This window comes from Mustela erminea, chromosome 8 (assembly GCF_009829155.1).
Source record: "Mustela erminea isolate mMusErm1 chromosome 8, mMusErm1.Pri, whole genome shotgun sequence".
Lineage (NCBI taxonomy): Eukaryota > Metazoa > Chordata > Mammalia > Carnivora > Mustelidae > Mustela > Mustela erminea.
In genome coordinates, this window is record NC_045621.1 from 81,095,951 (window position 1) to 81,117,589 (window position 21,639).

The window sequence follows — 21,639 nt, forward strand, 5'->3', positions numbered from 1 at the left end:
TGAACCAATCTGGAGAACTAATCTTCCAGGCAAATTCAAGGAAAGGACTCTTTCGATTCAAACAAAGACTTCAAGGTGACAAAGAAGTGACAGCATGAGCAAAGTATATAGTTACCGACTTAATAGAGGAATGAGACTTTATGAGGATTAAGGTCTTACCAGGAGAGTTGAGTTGCAAGTATTAGGAATTAATGATGGGCTGTGGGGGACCAGCTTAAAGCTGGATAAAGCCTCACCTGCACCCATTCACCATTATAACCTCACCCTGGAAGAAGGCCATCGAGTCTCTATTTTCAAAGTACAGTCCCTGATTATGTCCCTCTGTCCAGAATAAGGGCCAGTTCCAATAAAGAGCCGAGGGAAGTCCAGCCCCTGGAATGCATCAGCCGTTCCTGAGAGCTTACTCTGTTACCTGAAATCCAGACAGACATCTCCCCAGGGTTTGGAATTTCTGAGCCTATGTTGGGCCGGGGGCGTGGGGCTTTTGGGGGGCAGGGGTAGGGGTGGACAGAAGCAGGAGCCCAGGGACTTATTCTGCTCCCTTGATGGTCCAATACCCCCTCCCTAGCATCAAGAAAAGAAATCCTAAATATAAAATTAGAATCAACTGGGAGATTTTACCAAAGTCTGGAAGAATTCACAAAACAGGTCTCACTAAGCATCTCTGTTCCTAGAGAGTCTTGCTCTCTGCACCCTTTGGCAACACAGTTAGACATCTGCTAAGCATACTGGCTGGTGCCACTTGTTGATGCTGGCTGGCCACGTAGCAGGCATGGTTTTTGATGGTGCAATTCCTGGTACATGCAAGGCACTTAAAAAATATCGGGACTGTTCCCATGAAGGAATTCCTACAAACCATAGTTTTGCTTCCTAAACATAAAAGAGAAAAAGAACTGCTCATTATTCAGTTGAAGTCTTAGGAGGGTGGAGGGTGGTAGAGGATAAGTCAACAATCTTGGCAAAATCACCATAAGCCCATTCTCTTTTTGATGAGCAGAAGACTTCCCAGAGGATGAAAAATATATATTTCTTTAAAATACGTTATGTCATATAGCATAAACCTACTTTCTCTTCCTTTATCTGCCTAAATTTTCCTTGAACCCTATGCAAGTAAATTTCATCCAGCCTGGTTGAAGATGCATGGAAAAAGCCTCCCAGGATCCTTTGCTAAATAAAGTGATGATTGGGAGGTGGGGTGGGGGTCCCAGGCAGGGCAGACATACTCAGCTATGTTCTTCAGCAAGGCCACCAAGACAGGATCCCAACCCTCAGTTGCCCTCACACAACCCAAAATCAGCCCAGTGAGGAGGAAAACCATGGTGTGGAGATAGGAGAAATACACACTCTAAGGTTTTTAACTTGTACAATTCCAATAGACCCTTGACTGATAGTTCATTAGTTGACTCACATTTTTATGTTTGCTCCTCATAAGATGTTCTTGGGTTTGCAGAGGAATGTAGAAGCATTTACATTGGACAGGGACCCTGGAACCAACTGGAAACTCCTATAAGGCACCCCAGTCTTAGCTGCAGTTCCCTGTGTCAGTCCCCTGGTGTATGGAACACCAAAATTTTTGTTATATATTTAAGGCGTGAGAGAAGAACCTATTTTGTAGAGTGAGAATAATTCCTGGACTTAATTTCTTGGCAGCTCATCCTCTTCCCCCCACAACCCAAATTATCTACATTGTACCCCTCTTTCCCTCCTACCTTGGTGAGACTATGGTCTCCTCCCTGTCTGGGTTCAATGCTCCATCTGCTCCCACTTCCTCAAGAACCTCAACCCTCTTCCAGCTGTATCTTCTCAACCCCATTGATGGTTTTTCCCTCTTCTTCCATGGATAAGTACATTTATACCTTCCCCATCTAAACAAACACCAGCCAGCCAACAGAAGATTCATCCCTTATTTTCACAAATTTAGATTCTCAATGTCACCAACTCCCTGTCCTCACTCCTCCTCACTTCCACCTTTTTATGGGATCAATGGCATCAAAGACCAGGGACCATCACTTCTCCTCAGAGCTTTGTCCTGTTGTGGCCCTTCTGCCCCCACCCTCTTCAAGTTGTCTTCCTGTCTTTGGGGCACTTCACAATGCATACCATTTTTACCACACTCCCATTTCTCTAGAGGCTGGTCCCAGCAGGAATGGGCCTTTGTTAGCCATGTTTGTACTCTACTGCATCATGGATACATTCCCCAGATAGAAAGAGAAACTAGGTTAACTCTCCCACAAAACTGGCACTGGGGGTGAGGAGCAGTTAATCAGATTGGTGATCTCCTCTCTAGGGGAGGTTTAATTAACCTTGGGAGCTATGGGTTTCTCAAGTGCACAGAAGAGCAGAAGAAGATGGTGTTTATATAGAAAAAAGAAGCAGCCTTGCTGAGATACCAGAAACTAAGAGTGACAGAGTCCTGCTGGACTCCTTGCAATTTTGTGGTCCCTAGCTCCACCTCCTTGAATGCCTCCTCTCTTATGGTTTCCCCTTTCCCCTAATGGCAGGTGTCCAAGGATCCCACTCTCAGCTCTCTTCTGAGTCTGTATACTCTCTCCTGGTGATTTCCTCTATACACTCAGCTTAGACTGCCACCTCTGGGCAGATAACTCTGAAATCTGTCACCCAGCTAGACCTCTTTTCTGAGTTCCTGACCTATATACCCTGAAACACTGCTCATCTCTGGGGCAGGGGGAAGCAGGGGAATATCCCATAGGCCCCTTACAATGAATAATTATAAAACTGAGCTCAAACCTATGGCTTTTCTCAATTTTTCTAGACTGATGAATCACTTCCATCATCCACCCAGTCACCTAAGCCAACAAGAGGAGGCAACCACTTCTCCCTCTGAGTCACCCTCTACAATTAACTCAATCCCTGTCTTTTAGCAATTCCATAACCTTAGCATTTCTTCCAATACCCTCTCCCTCCATTCTGACTTCACTGTATTTTAGATTCCCATACTTCATTCTATTTGGACTTCTTATCACCCAATATCCCTTTTATACTCTACCTGGTTGGATTGTACCCTGATTCCTTAGGTAAAGTCCAAATTCCTTGGAAAAAACCTCCAAGAACCCTAATGATGATTTGACTCCTGCCTACTTTGTCAGCTACACCTTTTATCGCTTTCCAGTGGGCACCTAAATTCTGTCAAACTGAGTAACTTGCAGTTTCCTGAAGTCCCAAACTTCCCCCAACCACTGAGCCTTCACACCCAATGCCCCCGGCGCAAAGCCTGTCCACATTTCTTTAAAGCCTAACAACTAATTAAGTTCAGCACCACCTCTTCCAGGAAGACTTCTTTGAATGTTGCTTAATATCCACCTACTTGTGCTGTGGGATTAGGTTTACAACCTCTGGGCTCCCACAGTTCCTTGCGCATAACTTTTCCATAGGCCATTTGGTAATCTGTAATGGTAATCTGGTGGTCTATCTGTAACTTGTCCACAACACTGTAAATTCCTTAAGGGAAGAAACAATGTCTTTCTTATATTTGTATTCACAGTGCTGCCATTCAAGACACATTTTCTGGGTATCCTGTTCTAGAGCACCCAGCAGGGAATCAGTGAGAGATTAAAAAAAAAAAGAGAGAGAGAGAGAGACTCTCCAGAACCAGAATACATTGTCCTCTTTCTGTTACAGCTTTGAAATGAAGATGGAAAAGATGAGGGTATGTTTTCTGCCATTGTTTTTGAAAAAGCTATGGGGCTTTTTCTTTCCCCTGCTTGAGATATCTCAAGGGGGTAGTTCTCTAGATACATTTATTTCAAGAGTGGTCTTGTCCTACACGCACAGTGCTGGCCAAAGGCTGCAAAACTTGGTTCAGCAGAAAGTGCTGGTCACCACCTAGTAAAGGTTCTGTTTAACTCAGAAAGGACAAAGTCCCTTCCCTCAAGAAAAAGGCAGGCGAGAATTCTACCACTGAACCACCAATGCCCCTCAAGAAAAAGGAACCCAAGATCTTAAAGAGTTGTTGAATGGAGCCATATATCTCTTGTCAGAGTATCCTAAGGTGGCCCCATCCGTTTTAATGCCCCATGTAATCTCTTTCCCTTAGTGTGGGCAGGACTACTAGTGGTGTGTTTCCAACCAACCAAATATGACAAAGATGCTGGGATGTCTTTTTAGTAGAATGTATCTCTTGCTGGCTTTGATGAAACACATTGAAAAGTTGGGGAGGCCCAAGTAATAAGGAACTAAAGGTTGCCTCCAAAGCAGGTAGGAACTGAAGTTCTCAGTCCAAAAATTCTGAAAAACCTGAATTATGTGAGCTTAGAAGTGGATCTCTCCCCAGCTGAGCCTTCTGATAAGATTCCAGCCCTGCTGAACAATCAATAGCCGCCTCATAAGAGATCCTGAAACCCTTCCAAGTCATACCCCACAGAAAATGATTGAAGTCACCCACATGTGGCAGATGGTTATGAAATGAAGGATAACTAATACAATATTCTTTATCGTTACTGAAATACAAATACCTGGGGGGGAAAAATTCCATTTTTTAACAGGTTGAATAGAATGCCGTCATCAAATAAATGTTTAACTAAAATTGAAATACCCTCTTAAAACAAGCTTTAGCATTCTGTAAGATGAAGCTAAAAGAATCCACACAAAACACTGTGTAAAATAAAGTGGGGGTGGGGAAGGGAACAATGCTAAAACTCGTAAAGGGGCTTTGGAGAAAACTGTAGGCTCCATTGGTTTATTTAACTTTTAAATCTTATTAAATTTGCTAGATGCATGTTAGCACTCATGGTTCATTTACTTTTATTCTGACTTCTATAAATAGGCACTCTATGAGCCCTGATAAATGACTTAAAATCTTGTTGGACTTCAATAAAGAAATTAGCATGTTAATCTTAAAAATTCTGCCCCTAGAAATGAATGAAAGCCTCCTTGTCCACTGTCCTCTGTTCCCTGAAAGTACTCCCCTCCCCCCAATTCCTGGGCCCCTTCCTGTCATCCTTGTTCTTTTCTTTGGCTCCACATCCATAAAATCTGGCATCCTCTCAAATCACTTATATCTGGCTCTCTTGCAAAAACAAACAGAAGCTACCTGGGGCCCCTGATTCCTGCTCATTTACATTCTTTCTGTGCCAAGGGTCAGAGGATGTCAGAGTTGGTGGCAGCCAGTCAAACCCAGCATGGGACAGCGCTTATCTACCAATGCAGTGTTTTTCTATCTCTCAACATGCCAGCATTTATTTCTCTAAAATTATAAATGGAAATGTATAACTGACACAAATCTGATACTAGTAAATCTAAAAGTTCAGCCCAGAGTTGTGACAATTAGACAAGATTCCATACAAAGCTCATTAAAAGAAAATTTTTTTAAATAAACAAACAAACAAAACAGTCAGTGGGTGGAAGGGAAAGACATAATCTATATGACCCATACAGTATAAGGAAAACAAAAATAAGTTGGAAATTCCCAGTGGTTCAATTATGTGGAATGCATATTTAAATGATTAGCAATTCACATCAAAGCACTGATTCTTTGCAAGTAGCTATTGGTTTCTGGCTTTCTAAATAGCCTTCAGCTAAAAAGCAATGTCAGTTTCATATGTATACCACTAGCTACACATATGTGCCAGCTCTACCTGTAAGTTCTACAACCCAACTCTCTGCACTGCCAGGGGTAAGGTCACCTCATCTGGTTTGCCCATTAACAGTTTTTGAGGCCCAAGATGAAAATTGCTTGTTAGGACACACACAAAAATCTTATACATACCACTAATTTGTGACTCCCCAAAGCTCATCCTACTTGACAGGATCTTATTCCTCTGTATTTAATTTCTCTCATTAGGAAGAATTTAAATTAAATTATTTTTTTCCCTTGGGGAGGAAGAGATAATGAAAAAAGAAGTTCAGAAATGCTATTCTAGGTGGTTAGAATTCTAGATGAGCATAAAATGAACATAAGATAGGCACAGTAAAACCAGCAGACACTAAATGAAATAGCCTTAATAACAATCTAAGAACCGGATGCACCTGTGTATTATAACAGGAGCAGAACTAGAGAAATCCCAAAGGCAGGTTACAACACAGAATTAGAAACTTTGACCTTGAAATCAGAAGAGCTGATCTGAGTCAGCTCCTAATCCATGATTACTAGCTGTGCAGCCTTAGAGAAAAGTCATTTATTATTCTCTTTTTCCTTTTCTGTAAAAAGAATGAAAATGTCAGATTCTCAAGGTTATTGCAATAGTTAAATGAGATAATATTAGTTAAGAACTTTGCAAAAAAGAATACACTGTTCAGTTAAAAGGTGACAGCACAGGCAGAATTACTTGAACCTTGGAAAACACTGCATGGGCACAGGATTGCTTTAATAAGCCTACGGTTGATACTACTATGAATTGCTGCTTCAAGATGGCAATGGTAGACTCAATATAAAGGGACTGCTCACTAAGAATGAGCATCCTATGTAAACAAAACAAAACAAAACAAAAAATACAGGAGTGACCTAATGTGACTATCTAGTCTAAGGGGATAATAAGAGATACTCAGACCACAGAAAAGTAGTATGAGAGAAAACCTTTTTTTCTTATCTTTCTCCCATCAACTAAACCAGTGATTCTCAGCCAGACACACTTTGAATCACCCAGCGTGCTTTTAGAAACTTCTGAAAAATATCTAAACCTGGAAGATTGGGAGAATTCCATAAATATTTATTGAATAAATGAGCACAGACAAGATTGCAGTGAGGTAAGTAATCCCATAGATGACTATGGGAGTGGAAGTTAGTACATCTTCAGAGAAAGCAGTCTATTATTATTATTACAGATATGTATCTCCACTTTTTGTTTGGTTTGGTTTTTAATTTCGTTTTTGTTTTGGGCACCTGGGTGGCTCGGTTGGTGAAGCATCTGCCTTCAGCTCAGGTCATGATCCCAGGGTCCTAGGGTTGAGTTCCCCTTGTGGGGGGTGTCCCTGCTCAGCGGGGAGTCTGCTTCTCCCTTTGCCTCTGCACCTCCCCACTGCTTGTGTTCTTTCTCTTTCTCTCTCTCTCTCATGCACTCTCTCTCTCTCTCTCTCTCAAACGAATAAATAAAAAATTTAAAAAATTCTGTTTTTGTTTTAAGTTCATGCCTTTGGTCACCTAATTCTATGTCTAAGAACCCATCCCAAGGAAATAATCCAAAAGAGAAACAGTAACATTACCACAAGGATTCCTATCACAGTATCATTTTATGTTTGGATGTTATACAATTCCAGATAGCTTCACTTGCATTGAACAGGCTTAAAACACTTGTGTTCACTAGACTGTATGTTATGGGTGGGGATATCTGACAAGTAAACAAAAGAAACAATAAATCAAAACAAGATACTACAAAAAATCAGGTAGCATCTTAACCAGAGCCAGCTACCCTGCAGCTTATTAATATTTCAAAAAGTTGAGAACCTGCCAACCATTTCAGGTTCAGTCATGTCAGATCTTAGCCTCCCATCATCCTGGTGATCTCAACTAATCTCAAAATCAAAACGGCAGACAATTAGCAATTAAAGCATCTTAAAGGAAGAAGTAACGTTGCTGGTTAAGGCAGGGCAGGGAGAAAGAGAATACAACTCATCTTACTGGCTTTCTTTTCAAACTCCCTATCTTCCTGAGTCAGGACTTTCCAGATTTGTAACTCATCACCAGCCTAAGTCTCCACCACAAACAGCAAGCATTCTCAAGGGACTAATTGTTCCCTTATCCCAAAAAACCCTACTGAAAAGATGCTGAAATCACTACAAGTCCACTACAAGTCCTACCTTTTTGAAAGCTACAAGATACAAATATTCTCTCCAGAGGGCAATGAAAAGGATTCATTATAAAAGGGGAGAGAGTGAAGTTCTATGCAGAAGACCCAATTGTAGCTCCAATTTTTAGCATCAGTGATCCAAAATATAAGAATGAGAACCAAGACAGCCAAAGAGCATCTTTATCAAATGCATTTATCAGGGCGCCTGGGTGGCTCAGTGGGTTAAGCCGCTGCCTTCGGCTCAGGTCATGATCTCAGGGTCCTGGGATCGAGGCCCACATCGGGCTCTCTGCTCAGCAGGGAGCCTGCTTCCCTCTCTCTCTCTGCCTGCCTCTCCATCTACTTGTGATTTCTCTCTGTCAAATAAATAAACAAAATCTTTAAAAAAAAAATGCATTTATCAGGTATTATTAAGCACCTACTTACCAAATGAGTCAGACATCATAGCTTATCAGCCAAGTAGCCCTGATACAGAGAATCTTTTGGTGACAGGCGAGTGTATATACATGGGTAAGTAGCATGTTTGTCTCATCTGATACTTCCCAGAGCATGTGGTTTAGCATTTGATCCTTGCATTAACTCCGGGAAGTAAGCAGAAAAGCAAAGATTTGAAAAAGACAGGTGCAGCTCTAAGTGAGCTGACTTGAGCGCATTCACAGAGCCAACTGACTGCTGAAGGCACCAATGCTCAGATCTAGCTCTTCCAGTTTTCCTCACACTGGGGCTAGCACACACAGATGCTACATATGTGATTTCAGTACATGATCAGACAAGATAGAGGTCTTGTAACCAAGACCCAGGAGCCTAGCTGCTCACTTCAAGTCCCAGCGCCATCATCTGTAGCAGCAGGATTTGGGGCAGATTAATAAAAGCACCCTGTGTGTCAGTTTCCTTTCCTGCTAGGGAGGGATAGTCCCAGCACTCCGCCATTGGGTGACCACGAGGCTCTTGTATAAAGGGTTAGCACAGTGACCAGCACATAGCAAAAGGTTCAAGAACTGTTAGCCACCATGCTAATGAAGGGCACTGACTGAGATCGGGAACAATTCTCTGCTTACTCAAGATAAGACGCAGACATACTGAGTCCTTCTTCATGTCAGGTGTGTGTTAGGTGCTCTATTAGATTCCCATTGCTATTGTAACAAATCACAAATTGGGTAGCGTCAAATGGCACAACTCTATTATTTAAAAGTTCGGGAGGTTGGAAGTCTGAACTGTGCTAAAATCAAATGTTAGCAGAGCTGTGTGCCTTCTGGATGCTCTGAGGGAGGATCTTTCCCTTTTATAGTGTCTTGTGGCCCCCTGCCAGGCCTTGGCTGATGACTTCTTCCTCCCCCTTCAAGCACATCATTCCAATCTCTTCATCTATGGATTATCTCCTCTTGCCCCCTGCTTCCCTCATCACATCACATTCTCTGCCCCTGACCCCTCTGCCTCCCTTTTAAAGGACCCTGGTGATTGCACTGGGCCCACCAGGATAATCAGAATAATCTCCATCTGAGGATCCCTAACTTAATCATACCTACAAAATCCCTGTTGCCATCTAAGGTACTATTTGCAGGTTCCAGGGATTAGGACATGGACATCTTTGCTGGGGGCATAATTCAGTCTCCCACAGGTGCCAAGGATACAAAAATGAATTTGATAAAACCACTGAGCTCAAGAAGTTCACAGACCAGGGCGCCTGGGTGGTTCAGTGGGTTAAGCCGCTGCCTTCGGCTCAGGTCATGATCTCAGGGTGCTGGGATCGAGCCCCGCATCGGGCTCTCTGCTCAGCAGGGGGCCTGCTTCCCTTCCTCTCTCTCTGCCTGCCTCTCTGCCTACTTGTGATCTCTCTCTGTCAAATAAATAAATAAAATCTTTAAAAAAAAAAAAAAAAAGAAGTTCACAGACCAGTGAGTAAAATAGACTTTTTTTTTTTTTTAAAGAGAACTAATTGTAGTGCACATCAGACTACACCACTCAGGGCTGTTAGAGAAATATCACCAAAGTACTCTAGGGTAACAGAGGAAGGATCCATTTCTCTCAAGCAGGAAAGGAATAGAAGCCTCATGAAGAACAAGATATGACGTGCAGAGAACCGGTCATTGGTGTGTGCTTAAACTGGTGGTGATGAAGGCTGACCTGGGAAAGCACAGGAGAGGTTGGGAGTACCCAATGGGTGGCTATGACTACAACCAGGGAGACAAAGGGAGGAGCCAACGACAGAAGAGAATGTTGAAGAGGGACGTTAAGTTCATATCATGAAGAACCACAATAGGCGAGAGGGACTTGACAGACTGAAAAGCCACCAAAGGCTGTTGAACTGGTCATTCAGATTTATGCCTTACAAAGAAAACTCCAGAGGCAGTGAGGAATGAATGGCAGAAGGCAGAACCCAATTTAAGAGCTACTTCAATAGTGCAAGGAAAAAAGGAAGAAAGACTAAATTGAGAAAGAAATGCAGGAAATGAAAACAAAGATGGATTTGAGATACATTTCCAAAGTGGAATCAATGGGACCAAGTGACTGACTGAATACAAGAGGGAGACAAAAGTGATGCTGAGATGCCTACCTCAGGCAACTGGTGTTTGCTGATGTCACTAACTGATGCCCAGAACAGAGAAAGAGGGGGCGGGTTAGGGAGGGATGTGTTTGAATACGCTGATTAGATCCCTTAAGGGTACTAACTCTGGTTGTTTAGCAAATTGGAAAAGCATGCAAAAATGACATTTGTGTGTCTGAGAATCCAAATAGAACTAATATCTGAAGTCAGAAGACCCGGGCTCAGGTCCTTTTCTGACATTTATTAGCTTTGTGATTATCGGAGAAGTTGCTCAACCCTTTGGGGTCTTAGTTTCCCCATCTGTGAATCGAGAAGGAGGGGGTATCAAATAATCATGAAATTCCTCTCCCATTCTAACATCACATGGGTCTAATATCAGAGTCATTATTTCCTTCTCAGAAGTGTCAATCGCTTCGTCCAGCCACTAACAGAAAATCCGACAGGTCCTGATTTTCGAACAAAAGGGCAAGAGCTAGAAAAGGAAGAGCAAGTGCATATTAACAAGGACTGCATGCCTACTCTGCACCAGGAACCATGCCCGCCATACTCTCTTCCACTTGCTTCTCCCTCTTGGCCTGGACACCCCCACAGGGTCCTAGAAATGACAATTTTTGTTTCTTTATTTTCAATAATTAAAGAACATAACAAAAGAATATCAGATTTAAGGGGCACCTAGGTGGCTCAGTGGGTTAAGAATATCAGATCTATTTTCGAAATATAATACATCAACCAAGGGGCCAGAGGATGAACCATGCACACAGTATGTTTAGCAAAAAACTGCTTGATTAATTTTGTTTAAATTCGATTTATTCTGCCATCATGTCAAAAAAAAAAAAAAGAAAAAGAAAAAAAAAACCACAACAGAAATTGAACTATCACCACCTTAAATTTCACGCTGCAGTGGGATTACCATTTGTAATGCTAAAGCAGTGGGACATTTATTTTTGTTCCATCTGTGCTGAAGCAGCTACAGTTTTCCCCTTCAGGGATATATTTATGGCCATATCTGTCAATAAGCCCAGAGAAAGAGCTCTTAGGGAATATAATCACCACTAACGGCAGAAATAAAATAAGCATGTTAACATGAGCCAGGTGAGATTCTTATAAATGTGCTCACCTATGCAGCCATCCAGAAGAACACTGAATTGAACCCTAAAAAAGAATGTCCAGTAACTCTGCCCAAATCCTCCCTCAATCCTAGGAGACAATGCCTTTTCCAGCAAAAAGTGCTTACTCATGTCAATTATAATGCAAACATCAGACTGTGATACAGGCACTTGAAGTTAAAGCTCATAAAGCCCTCTTTAGCAGGGAAAATCTAACTCAATGGTCAAATGCCAATCAGAGTGGGATAACGAGGCAGCAGCTGAAAATACAAGATTTTAAAAATCAACCGCAACTCCTTTGGGAATGCATTACTACCGAATGGCTGTCAGAGCAGAACTAAGTGAGTTAGCACCATTAACTTGGGAAAAAAAGAATGACTCCTGTTTCAGTGAACACAGATAGAATCCCAGTAAATTTTTATGTTTATTTTCCTGAACAATAATAAATATACAATATTATATTAGTTTCATGTGTACAACATAGTGACTTGCACTTGTAGGTGCTGCAAACTGATTGCCACAATGTCTAATTGCCTACTGCAACCATACAAAGTTAATGCAATTTTACTGGACATGTTCCCCACACTGTCCTTTATAGTCCCATGATATATTTCTTTTATAATTTTAAGTATGTAATTCTCTTTTTTAAAGATTTTATTTATTTGAGATTGAGCAAGAGCTAGAGAGAGCACAAGCAAGGGAGTGGCAGAGGAAGAGAGAGAAGCAAGCTCTCCACTAAGCAGGGAGCCCGATGTGGGGCTTGATCCCAGGACCCTGGGATCATGACCTGAGCCAAAGGCAAAAGCTTAACATTAACCAACTGAGCCACCCAGGCACCCCGGAAGTATGTATGTAACTCTTAATCCCCTTTACCCATTTTGCCTTCCAACTTCCACCCCATCCGGCAACCAATACTCTGTTCTCTGTATCTATGAGCCTGGGTTTTGTTTTCCTTTTTTGTTTTTTAGATTCCATGTATAAGTGAAATCATATAGTATTTGTCTTCTTTTACCTATTTCATTTAGCATAATACCTTCAAGATGCATCCATGTTGTCAGAAATGGCAAGATTTCATTCTTTTTATGGTTAAGTAGTCTTGTGTGTGTGTGTGTGTGTGTGTGTACACACATTTATCCATTCAATGCACACTAAAGTTGTTTCCTTATCTTGGTTATTATAAATAATGCTATAGTGAATATAGGGGGTGCATGTATCTTTTCAAGTTAATATTTTCATTTTCTTCAGATTTAGAATTAGAATTGCTGCATGGTATATTCGTTCTATTTTTAATTTTTTGAGGACCCTCCACACTGTTTTCCATAGCGATTGCGCCAATGCACATTTCCGCCTCTAGTGTGGGAGGGTTCCCTTTTCTCCACATCCTTGCCAACACTTGGTATTTTTTGTCTTTCTGATAATAGTTCATTCTGATGGGCGTAAGGTACTATCTCATTGTGGTTTTGATTTGCATTTCCCTGATGATGAGTGATGGCTGGTATCTTTTCATGTGCCTGTTGGTCATCTGTTTTCTTTGGGAAAATGTCTATTCAGATCTGCTCATATGTTAGGTTGTTGTTGAATTGCATGAATTCTGTATATACTTTGAATATTAAATCCTTATCAGATGTATGATCTGCAAAGCCTTCCCCACTCAGTAGGTTGCCATTTCATTTCATTGGTGGTTTCCTTCACCGTACACAAGCTTTTCAGTTTAACATACCCATTTGTTTATTTCTGCTTTTGTTGCCCTTGCCTTTGGAGTCAGATCAGAAAAATAAAGAATCACTAAAACCAATGTCAAGGAGCTTACTACTTGTTTTCTTCTAGGAGTTTTATGGTTTCAGGTCTTAAATTCAAGTCTTTAATCCTATTTGAGTTGATTTTTGTATATGGTACAAGACACTGGTCCAGTTTAATTCTTTTACATATAGCTGTCCAGTTTATCCAACATCATTTATTGAAGAGAATGTCCTTCCCCCATTGTGTATTTTTGTCTTCTTTGTAGTACATTAACTGACCATACATGTGTGGGTTTGTTACTGGGCTCTCTTCTGTTCCATTGATCTTTGTGTCTGTTTTATATTAAAACTATACTATTTTGAATATGATAGCTTTGCAATACAGCTTGAAATCAGGGAGCATGATGCCTCCAGCTTTGCTCTTTCTTAAGATTGCATTTCTAGTCAGGATTTCTGTGGTTCCATATACATTTTAGGAGTGGTTGTTCTGGTTCTGCAAAAAGTGCCATTGGAACTTTGATAGGGATTGCACTGAATCTCTAGATAGCTTTGGGTAGTATGGATATTTTAACAATATTAATTCTTTCAGTGTAGGACCATGAAATATCTTTCCATTTATTGGTGTCTTCTTCAATCTCTTTCATTAATATCTTATGGTTTTCTATTTTTAAGTTTTACCTCCTTGGTTAAATTTATTCCTAGATTTTAATGCAAGTGTAAGTGGGATTGTTTTCTTAACTTCTCATTCTGGTAGTTCATTATCAGCATATAGAAACACAACAAATTTCTGTGTATTGATTTTGTATCCTGCAATTTTACTGTATTTTTTAATAGTTCTAACAGTTTTTTTTTTAATGGAGTCTTCTATATATAATATCATGTCATCTACACAGAGTGTCAGTTTTACTTCTTTTCCAATTTGGATGCTTTCTATCCCTTTACTTTTCTTTTTTTCCCCCTAACTGCTGTGGCTAGGACTTCCAGTACTATGTTGACTAAAAGTGAGAGAGCATACATCCTTGTCTTCTTCCTTATTTAAAGGACAAGTGTTTGGCTTTTCACCACTAAGTATGATGCTAGTTATAGGGTTGCCACTCGTGGCTTTATGATGTCAAGGTACATTCCCTCACAACACACTTATTTGGGTTTTTATCATAAATGGACATTGAATTTTGATAAGAGCTTTTCCTATGTCTACTGGGATGATCATATGCTTTTTATTGCCTGTTTTGTGTAGCATATCACATTGATTGATTTGTGGATTTAGAGCCATCCTTTCATATCTAGAACAAATCCCATTTGATTAAGGTGTGTGACCTTTTTAATGTATTGTTGAATTCAGTTTGCTAATATTTTGTTGAGGATTTTTCCATCTACATTCATCATAGGAATTGTTCCATCATTTTCTTTTGTTGTGGTTTCCTTGTCTGATTTTGGTTTCAGAGTTATGCTGGCTTCATAAAATGAATTTGAAAGCATTCCCTCACATTCTATTTTTTGGAAGAGTTTGAAAAGGATTGGTACCAATTCTTCTTTGAATGTTTGGTAGAATTCACCAGTGAAACAGTCTGGTCCTGAACTTTTTTTATTGGTAGGTTTTTGATTACTGATTCAATCTCCCTACCAGTGATGAATTTGTTCAGATTTTTTCTTTATTCATGATTTAGTCTTGGTAAGTTGTATGTTTCTAGTAAGTTATCCATTTCTTCCAGGTTGTCAAATTTGTTGGCATGTAATCATGTAGTCTCTCAAGAGCCTTTGTATTTCTGTGATATCACTTGTAATGTCTCCTCTTCATTTCTGATTTTATTTAGTTGAGTCTTCATTTTTTTCTTGGTGAGGTGAGTCTAGCTAAAGTTTTGTCAGTTTTGTTGATCTTTTCAAAGAACCAGCTCTTCAGCTGCATTGATCTTTTCTATTACCTTTTTAGTCTGTATTTCTTTCCATTCTGATCTCTGTTATTTTTTTCCTTCCTCGAACTTTTAGCTTTTTTGTTCTTTTTCCTATTCCTTGAGATGTAGATTTATGTTGTTTGAGTTTTTCTTCTTTCTTTTTTTTTAAGATTTTTATTTATTTATTTGATGGAGATCATAAGTAGGCAGAGAGACAGGCAGAGAGAGAGGAGGAAACCGGCTCCCTGCTGAGCAGAGAGCCCAATGCGGGGCTCGAACCCAGGACCCTGAGACCATGACCTGAGCCAAAGGCAGAGGCTTAACCCACTGAGCCACCAAGGTGCCCTGAGTTTTTCTTGTTTCTTGATTCAGGCTTTTATTTCTATGAACTTCCTTCTTAGAATTGTCTTTGCTGCATCCCATAAATTTTGGTATGGTATATTTCCATTTTTATTTGTCTCAATTTTTTAAATTTCTTCTTTGATTATCTACATTAACCCACTGGTTGTTCAGGAGCAAGAGCATGCTATTTAATTTCCACATTTTTGTGGTTTTCCCAGGTTTTTTCCTTGTAATTGAGTTCTAGTGTCATAACATTGTGGTTAGAAAACATGCTTGATATGGTTTCAATCTTCTTGAACATAATAAAACTCATTTTGTGGCTCAACATGGGATCTATCATGGAGAATGTTCCATGTGCACTTAAGAAGAACATGTATTTTGATGCCTTTGGATGGAATGTTTTGTAAATATCAAGTCCATCTGGTCTAATGTGTCATTTAGTCTGCTGTTTCCTTATCAATTTTCTGTCTGCATGATCTACCCATTAATATAAGCAGGGTGTTAAAGTCTCATACTATTTTTGCATTGTTGTCAATTTCTCCCTTGCTACCTGTTAATAGCGGCTTGATATATTTTGGTGCTTATATGTTCAGTGCATAGATATTTATAAATATCATATATTGCTGGATAAGCCCTTTATCATTAGGTACAGCCCTTCTTTGTCTTTTGTTACAGTCTTTGTTTTAAAGTCTATTTTGCCTGACATGAGTACAGCTACACAAGCTTTCTGTTTCCATTTGCATGCAATATCTTTCTCTATCCCTTCATTCTCAGTCTGTATGAGTCCTTCTGAAATGTGTTTCTTTTAGGTAACATATATATGACTCTTGTTTTTTTAATCCAAAGACAGCTACTCTGTCTTCTGACTGGAGAATTTAATAAATTTGCATTTAAAGTAATATTGATAGGTATGTACTTTTGCCATTTTATTGTTTTCTGGTTGTTTTTATAGTTTCTATTACTTTCTCTTCTTTCTCTCTTCCCTTGTGGTTTGATAATTTTCTTTAGTGTTTTTTTTTATATTTCTTTATCATTTTGTTTTGTGTATTTATTATAATTTTTTGCTTTGGGGTTACCATGAGGATCACATATAACAACTTTTGTATATAATAGTCTAGTTTAAGTTGATAGCAACTTAAATTTAAATACATTATAAAACTCTGCATTTTTAATCACCCACCCCATTTTTTAAAAGATTTTTGTTTTTTATTTATTCAACACAGAGAGAGAGATCAGGAGTAGGCAGAGCAGCAGGCTGGGGGCGGAGAGAGCAGGCTCCCTGCTGAGCAGAGAGCTCGATGCAGGGCTTGATCCCAGGACCCTGAGACCGTGACCTGAGCTGAAGGCAGAGGCTTAACCCACTGAGCCACCCAGGCGCCCCCCCCCCATGTTTTGTTTTTGATGTCACATTTTATATCTTTTTTTTATGGATCCCTTAAGTAATTGTTGTAGTTTTAGCTTATTTTGTAATTAAATTTTTTTTACCTTCATACTAGGTTTATAAGTGATTAATTCACTACCATTATTAAATATTTACCTTTTCCAATGAGATTCTTATTTTCATATGTTTTCTTATCTTTAATTAGTGCTACTTATTTTCAGCTTAAAGATGTTCCTTTAACATTTCTGGTTTAGTGGTGATTAACTCCATTAGCTTTTGCTTATCTGAAAAACTCTTTACCACTCTTACTCTGAATGATAATCATGCTGGGTAGAATAGTCTTGGTTGAAAGTTTTTTCCTTTCAGCACTTTAAATATGTCATAACAGTCCCCTCAGACCTTTAAGGTTTCTGCTGGAAAATCTACTGATAGCCTTATGGGAGTTTTTCCCCTTGTAGGTAACTTTGGTTTCCTCTTGCTGCTTTTAAGATGCTCTCTTTAAAAAAAAAAAAAAAAAAAAAAAAAAATTATTATTTTTTTGTTTAGTGCAGGGGTGAGGGAAGGGGTGAGGGAACCCTAATGGTTTTATGTTTTGGGGGCTGGTCTGTCCAGTGAAGAACCAAGAGTTAGAGTTCCTGATATGAGCACAAATCACTCACTGCTCAGGAAAAAATTCATATTGTGGAGATCCCTCCTGGTTGTGTTCTGCTGTGCCTGGGAAGGGGTTCTTGGCAAGAGCACATTTCTGCCTCTTCTAACCATCTTGATATGGCTCTTTTATCCCTTGTTGTGGGGACACAATTCATTTAGTTTTTAGTACCTTTTCCAGGGAAAGTATTCCCACATGTAGCTGTAGATTTGTTGTGCCCTTTGGAGGAGGGGAATTCATAATCTTCCTACACTGCCTTGAACCACCTATAGAATCCCAGTAAAGCTTTGAAGAGTTACATGTTAAATGAGTTTGGAAAATTTTCTTCACCTAAAAAGTATGTACGAATGAGTCTGGATAGTGAAAACAAATTAGAAAATAAGAAAAATCAAAAGTGCATTTCTTCCAGCTATTATACATGTTATACATACATAAAGGATCAAATATCTCCTACGGCAGTCATGAAATTTTGGACTCATGACTAATCCATTCATCCCAAGAAAATATTTAGCCTTTAGAAAAGGGCATTATCTCCCGGACCTAAAGCAGATTGTGAGCTTCATCATTTGACCTTTTCATTTGCCTTCTCTTGAGCTGCCACTGCTCCCTAAATTATAAAAAGGAAAATGAGCATCACTGGGGTTCAAGGGAAAAGACCAGAAGTGACCTGCTCTATATTGCTGACCTAGCAACTTGGGGCAAGACATTTATTTACCAAACCATCAAAAGCAATAGCAAGCAAAGTAGAAAGGAGGGGCAGAAAGAAGGTATCTGGCAGAGGCCAGGTAATCATGGTTGGGAAGAGAAACATGATGTGTTCATGTATGAGAAATAAAAACATTTCACCAGTATCAACCTTCTCTAGCCCACACTAGTTCTCCTTTTGTTGATATCCAGAAAAAGGACCACCAAAGACAAGTACATGTTGTTCTACCCTCACCACAACTGACTGGTCCAAGCTGATATCTGTCCTGGGCTGAGTCAATCAGCTCTCTTTCCCAGGACTGTTGGTCTGAGAGCCTGAGTCAGTCCTGTGCAGTGGCATAAACTGTAAGATGTATAAATCTCAGGAGGATTGGAAGTCATCTTTCTCATTTTATCTGTACCTGGTCTGCAATAAGCAAAAATTAAACTGACAAGCTGAGAGAAATCAAGAGATAGGGAGATAGGGAGACACTATCAGATGCATTCAAGTCCTTCATAGTGAGGCCCAGCTATGACCCTGGTCTTCTAGCAGTTTACTGTCTAATTCTTCCTTCAATTATTCTACATGTAATCATGTAAGAGAAGGGTGGTGCAGTCCAGCACTATAAGAATTTACTCTTGGGGCGCCTGGGTGGCTCAGTGGGTTAAAGCCTCTACCTCTAGCTCAGGCCATGATCCCAGGGTCCTAGGATCGAGCCCTGCATCGGGCTCTCTGCTCAGCAGGGAGCCTGCTTCCCCCTCTCTATCTGCCTGTCTCTCTACCTACTTGTGATCTCTGTCTGTCAAATAAATAAATAAAATCTTTAAAAGATAATAAAAAATAAATTAATTAAAAATTTAAAAAGGAATTTACTCTTAGTTAAGTACACAGACCCAGCATGCAAAGGCCAATGTTTATAGAATACATAAATTAGGGTCAAGAAAAAGATAAATTCTGTTCCACACATGAGATAATCCTTTAAAAAATTTTTCCTAAGTTAATTTGAGTTAGGTTTTGGCTGTTTATAGACAAGAAAATCTAAATACTTGATTTTTTAAAAAGATGCTATACCTAAGTCCCTGCCAATATAATAGGGGATTTAGCGGATGATTTGTTTGAGAAGCAAAGACCTCCATGACATTTGCCATCTGAGTGTGCACAAGTCCTTCACCTTGTTGGTCCTGGAGTTCTTTGGAAACTGATTCCTCATATACATTGATATATGTACATACATGTATACATAAGTTTATGGCTATTGGGCCTTTGCTTAGCACCAGAGGTTAAGATCAATATGTCCTCTCCCTGATTCAGTGCATCTCAAAATAATGTAAGATTACTGTGGGGGAGTGATAAAGACAATTTTGCAGTCCTCAGAGAAGTTTTGACAGTTTCCAATCTTCTAAAACTATATGCAAGACTTGGAGAAAGCATATAAAATGCCAATGTGATAAGCATTATATGTGAAAGCATATATAAAGTTTATATTATAAGATTGATTAGAAGACCAGGTCTCATGCAAGCATTTATAATTGACACCTGAAGGTAGAAATTTCTATCATATCAATGTAAAGAATGCACCTGAGCAAAAGGTGATGGTCCCAAGAATTGTATGATAGTATTAACAGGTTTTGATATTTGGTTATCAAACATCGAGATTCATGCTAGTTTTTTTGGCCTTATCCAAGTAGACAGTTCTACCAGCCTGAAATATTAAAAACATCTGAATTAACATTCAATATAACTTTGTAAAGATTAAGCCATTTACCAGGAACAAGTTTGTCCCACAGGGAAAAATATATTATTAATTTTATGTAGAAGATTTTCATATAAGTTTTAAGATAAATTATATAACTTCATGTAATATTTTAGAATAAAATATTAACTAATTTAGGTATCTTTTATTTAAATAAATTCTTATTCTCTTCATATCCGTGTCTTAAAGACCACTTAGTAAGCACCACAAGTAGATGCTGACAAGTCCATGTTTCCTCCCAAATGCCCAATTCTTAGGGCCCAAGAGCTTCCAAGGCACATAGATCTGTACTTTGGGAGTTAGCAGGTATAAGAGGCACAGTTTTCAGCCCGCCCTGCCGACACCGTCAAGGTTAGCTTCTTCCCCAGATTTTGTAGATCATTGATACTGGAGCTTCTATTCAAACTTGAAACAGACTGGCTTCCTCATGAGGAAAAAGTCCATTTCTCTCCCAGCCTCCTTATACGCCACAAAACGGAGAGCAAAGGTGAGCGCAAGCAGTTGACAGTGTCCCTTCATGGTTTCCCAGCAACATAGATGCATTTCTTAATTACAAGTTGGACAAGGGCCAGAGAGAGCCCGCTGAGGCCGCATCTAGTCTCTTGCTCCTCCAGGTGCCCCATGTTCTGTGCCTCTACTTTGAACGGCCTTGCCTTTCTCTATTGAGATGCTCTAGGGAAGAAGTCAGCTAAGTCACGGAGCTACCAGGAGCAGCCTCCACAGCCGCCAGAGCCACCGCTCCATCTACCTTCATCACTGTGCAGCCTGTCCATAGAAAAGCTGCGCCAACTGTGCGCGTAGACACGACTATGCGCACAGAGGGGCTTGGGGAGTGGGGAGACAGGAAGGAAGGACAGAGAGGATCTCCTGTTTGCCTCTTTCTGACACCAGTTCCTGTCCCTAGTTATAATTTTTTACAGCCGACTTCAGGACAAGTCTCCTTTGAAATATAGCAAACTATACCACCAAGGTAGCATTCAGTTTTCCGAGCAGACCTTCAGCCCCCCCTGCACAGAGGGCAGACCTACCTGTCCGGCTCCTCATTAAGCAGCGATCTTTATCACAGCCCCACTGCTTTCACCACCGTCTGACCGGTGCCAGGAAGTTTTGATTTATAAGCTGGAGAGTGAGAGAAAAGAGCCTTAAAATGGTTTCAGGGTGGAGATTTTTTTTCCTTTTTAATGAGCATATTTAGGCTGTTACGAGTCAAGTTCAAAATTCGAGTCACATATGAACAATTTTTATAGGAGGAGGAGTAACCTGATGTTCAAATTCATTTGCCTCCCATTTTGAAGTAATTCATCTTTAAAATTTCTGTGAAATTTCTACAGAGTTGCCCAGAAAACGGCACCAACCATCTGTAAGTAAAAACAAAAGCTCTCCATAGTATATATCACAGGTTCAAAGCACTTCGGCATGGGCAGATGGAACACGTTATTAAAAGAATTTAACTGCAAGAAGAGCTACCGTAATTACACAGCAGCTGGTCTAATGTTGACAAAACAACTTTTAAAGGCTTTCAGAAGCCTTAAAGGCTAATCAATTAAAAAGGCATGAATAGTAATGTGCATCCTACCCTTAACACGGCGAGCTGCATCACCCGCAAATACAGTGAGGTTTTCATTTTGAAACGATCATTTCTTATGTCCTACAATTAAGCTGAACACGTGCATAAATTCTAAGTTGTGTCTAGGTGAGAGCATTATACTTAAAATAAAGTAAGTCCATAAAACTCAATTATAAACATTGAACTGAAGGAGCATTTCCATAGTAGCAAAGTTATTCTCGAAGTGCCAATAGCTTGT

At 39.9% G+C, this 21,639-nt stretch overlaps 1 protein-coding gene across 5 annotated transcripts in view; it reads right to left on the reverse strand.

Annotated features, from left to right (window-relative positions):
* Positions 1 to 21,639, reverse strand: part of LYPD6 (LY6/PLAUR domain containing 6) — a 121,277-nt gene that overhangs the window by 81,925 nt on the left and 17,713 nt on the right. For 3 of the 5 annotated variants that reach the window (XM_032356178.1, XM_032356172.1, XM_032356171.1), the window contains exon 2: positions 20,863 to 20,953. The exons of the other annotated variants lie outside the window; for them this stretch is intronic. In XM_032356178.1, the coding sequence (XP_032212069.1) occupies positions 20,863 to 20,878 (16 nt within the window). In that variant the 5' untranslated portion in view covers positions 20,879 to 20,953. The remainder of the gene's footprint in view (positions 1 to 20,862; positions 20,954 to 21,639) is intronic. 5 annotated transcript variants of the gene reach the window in all.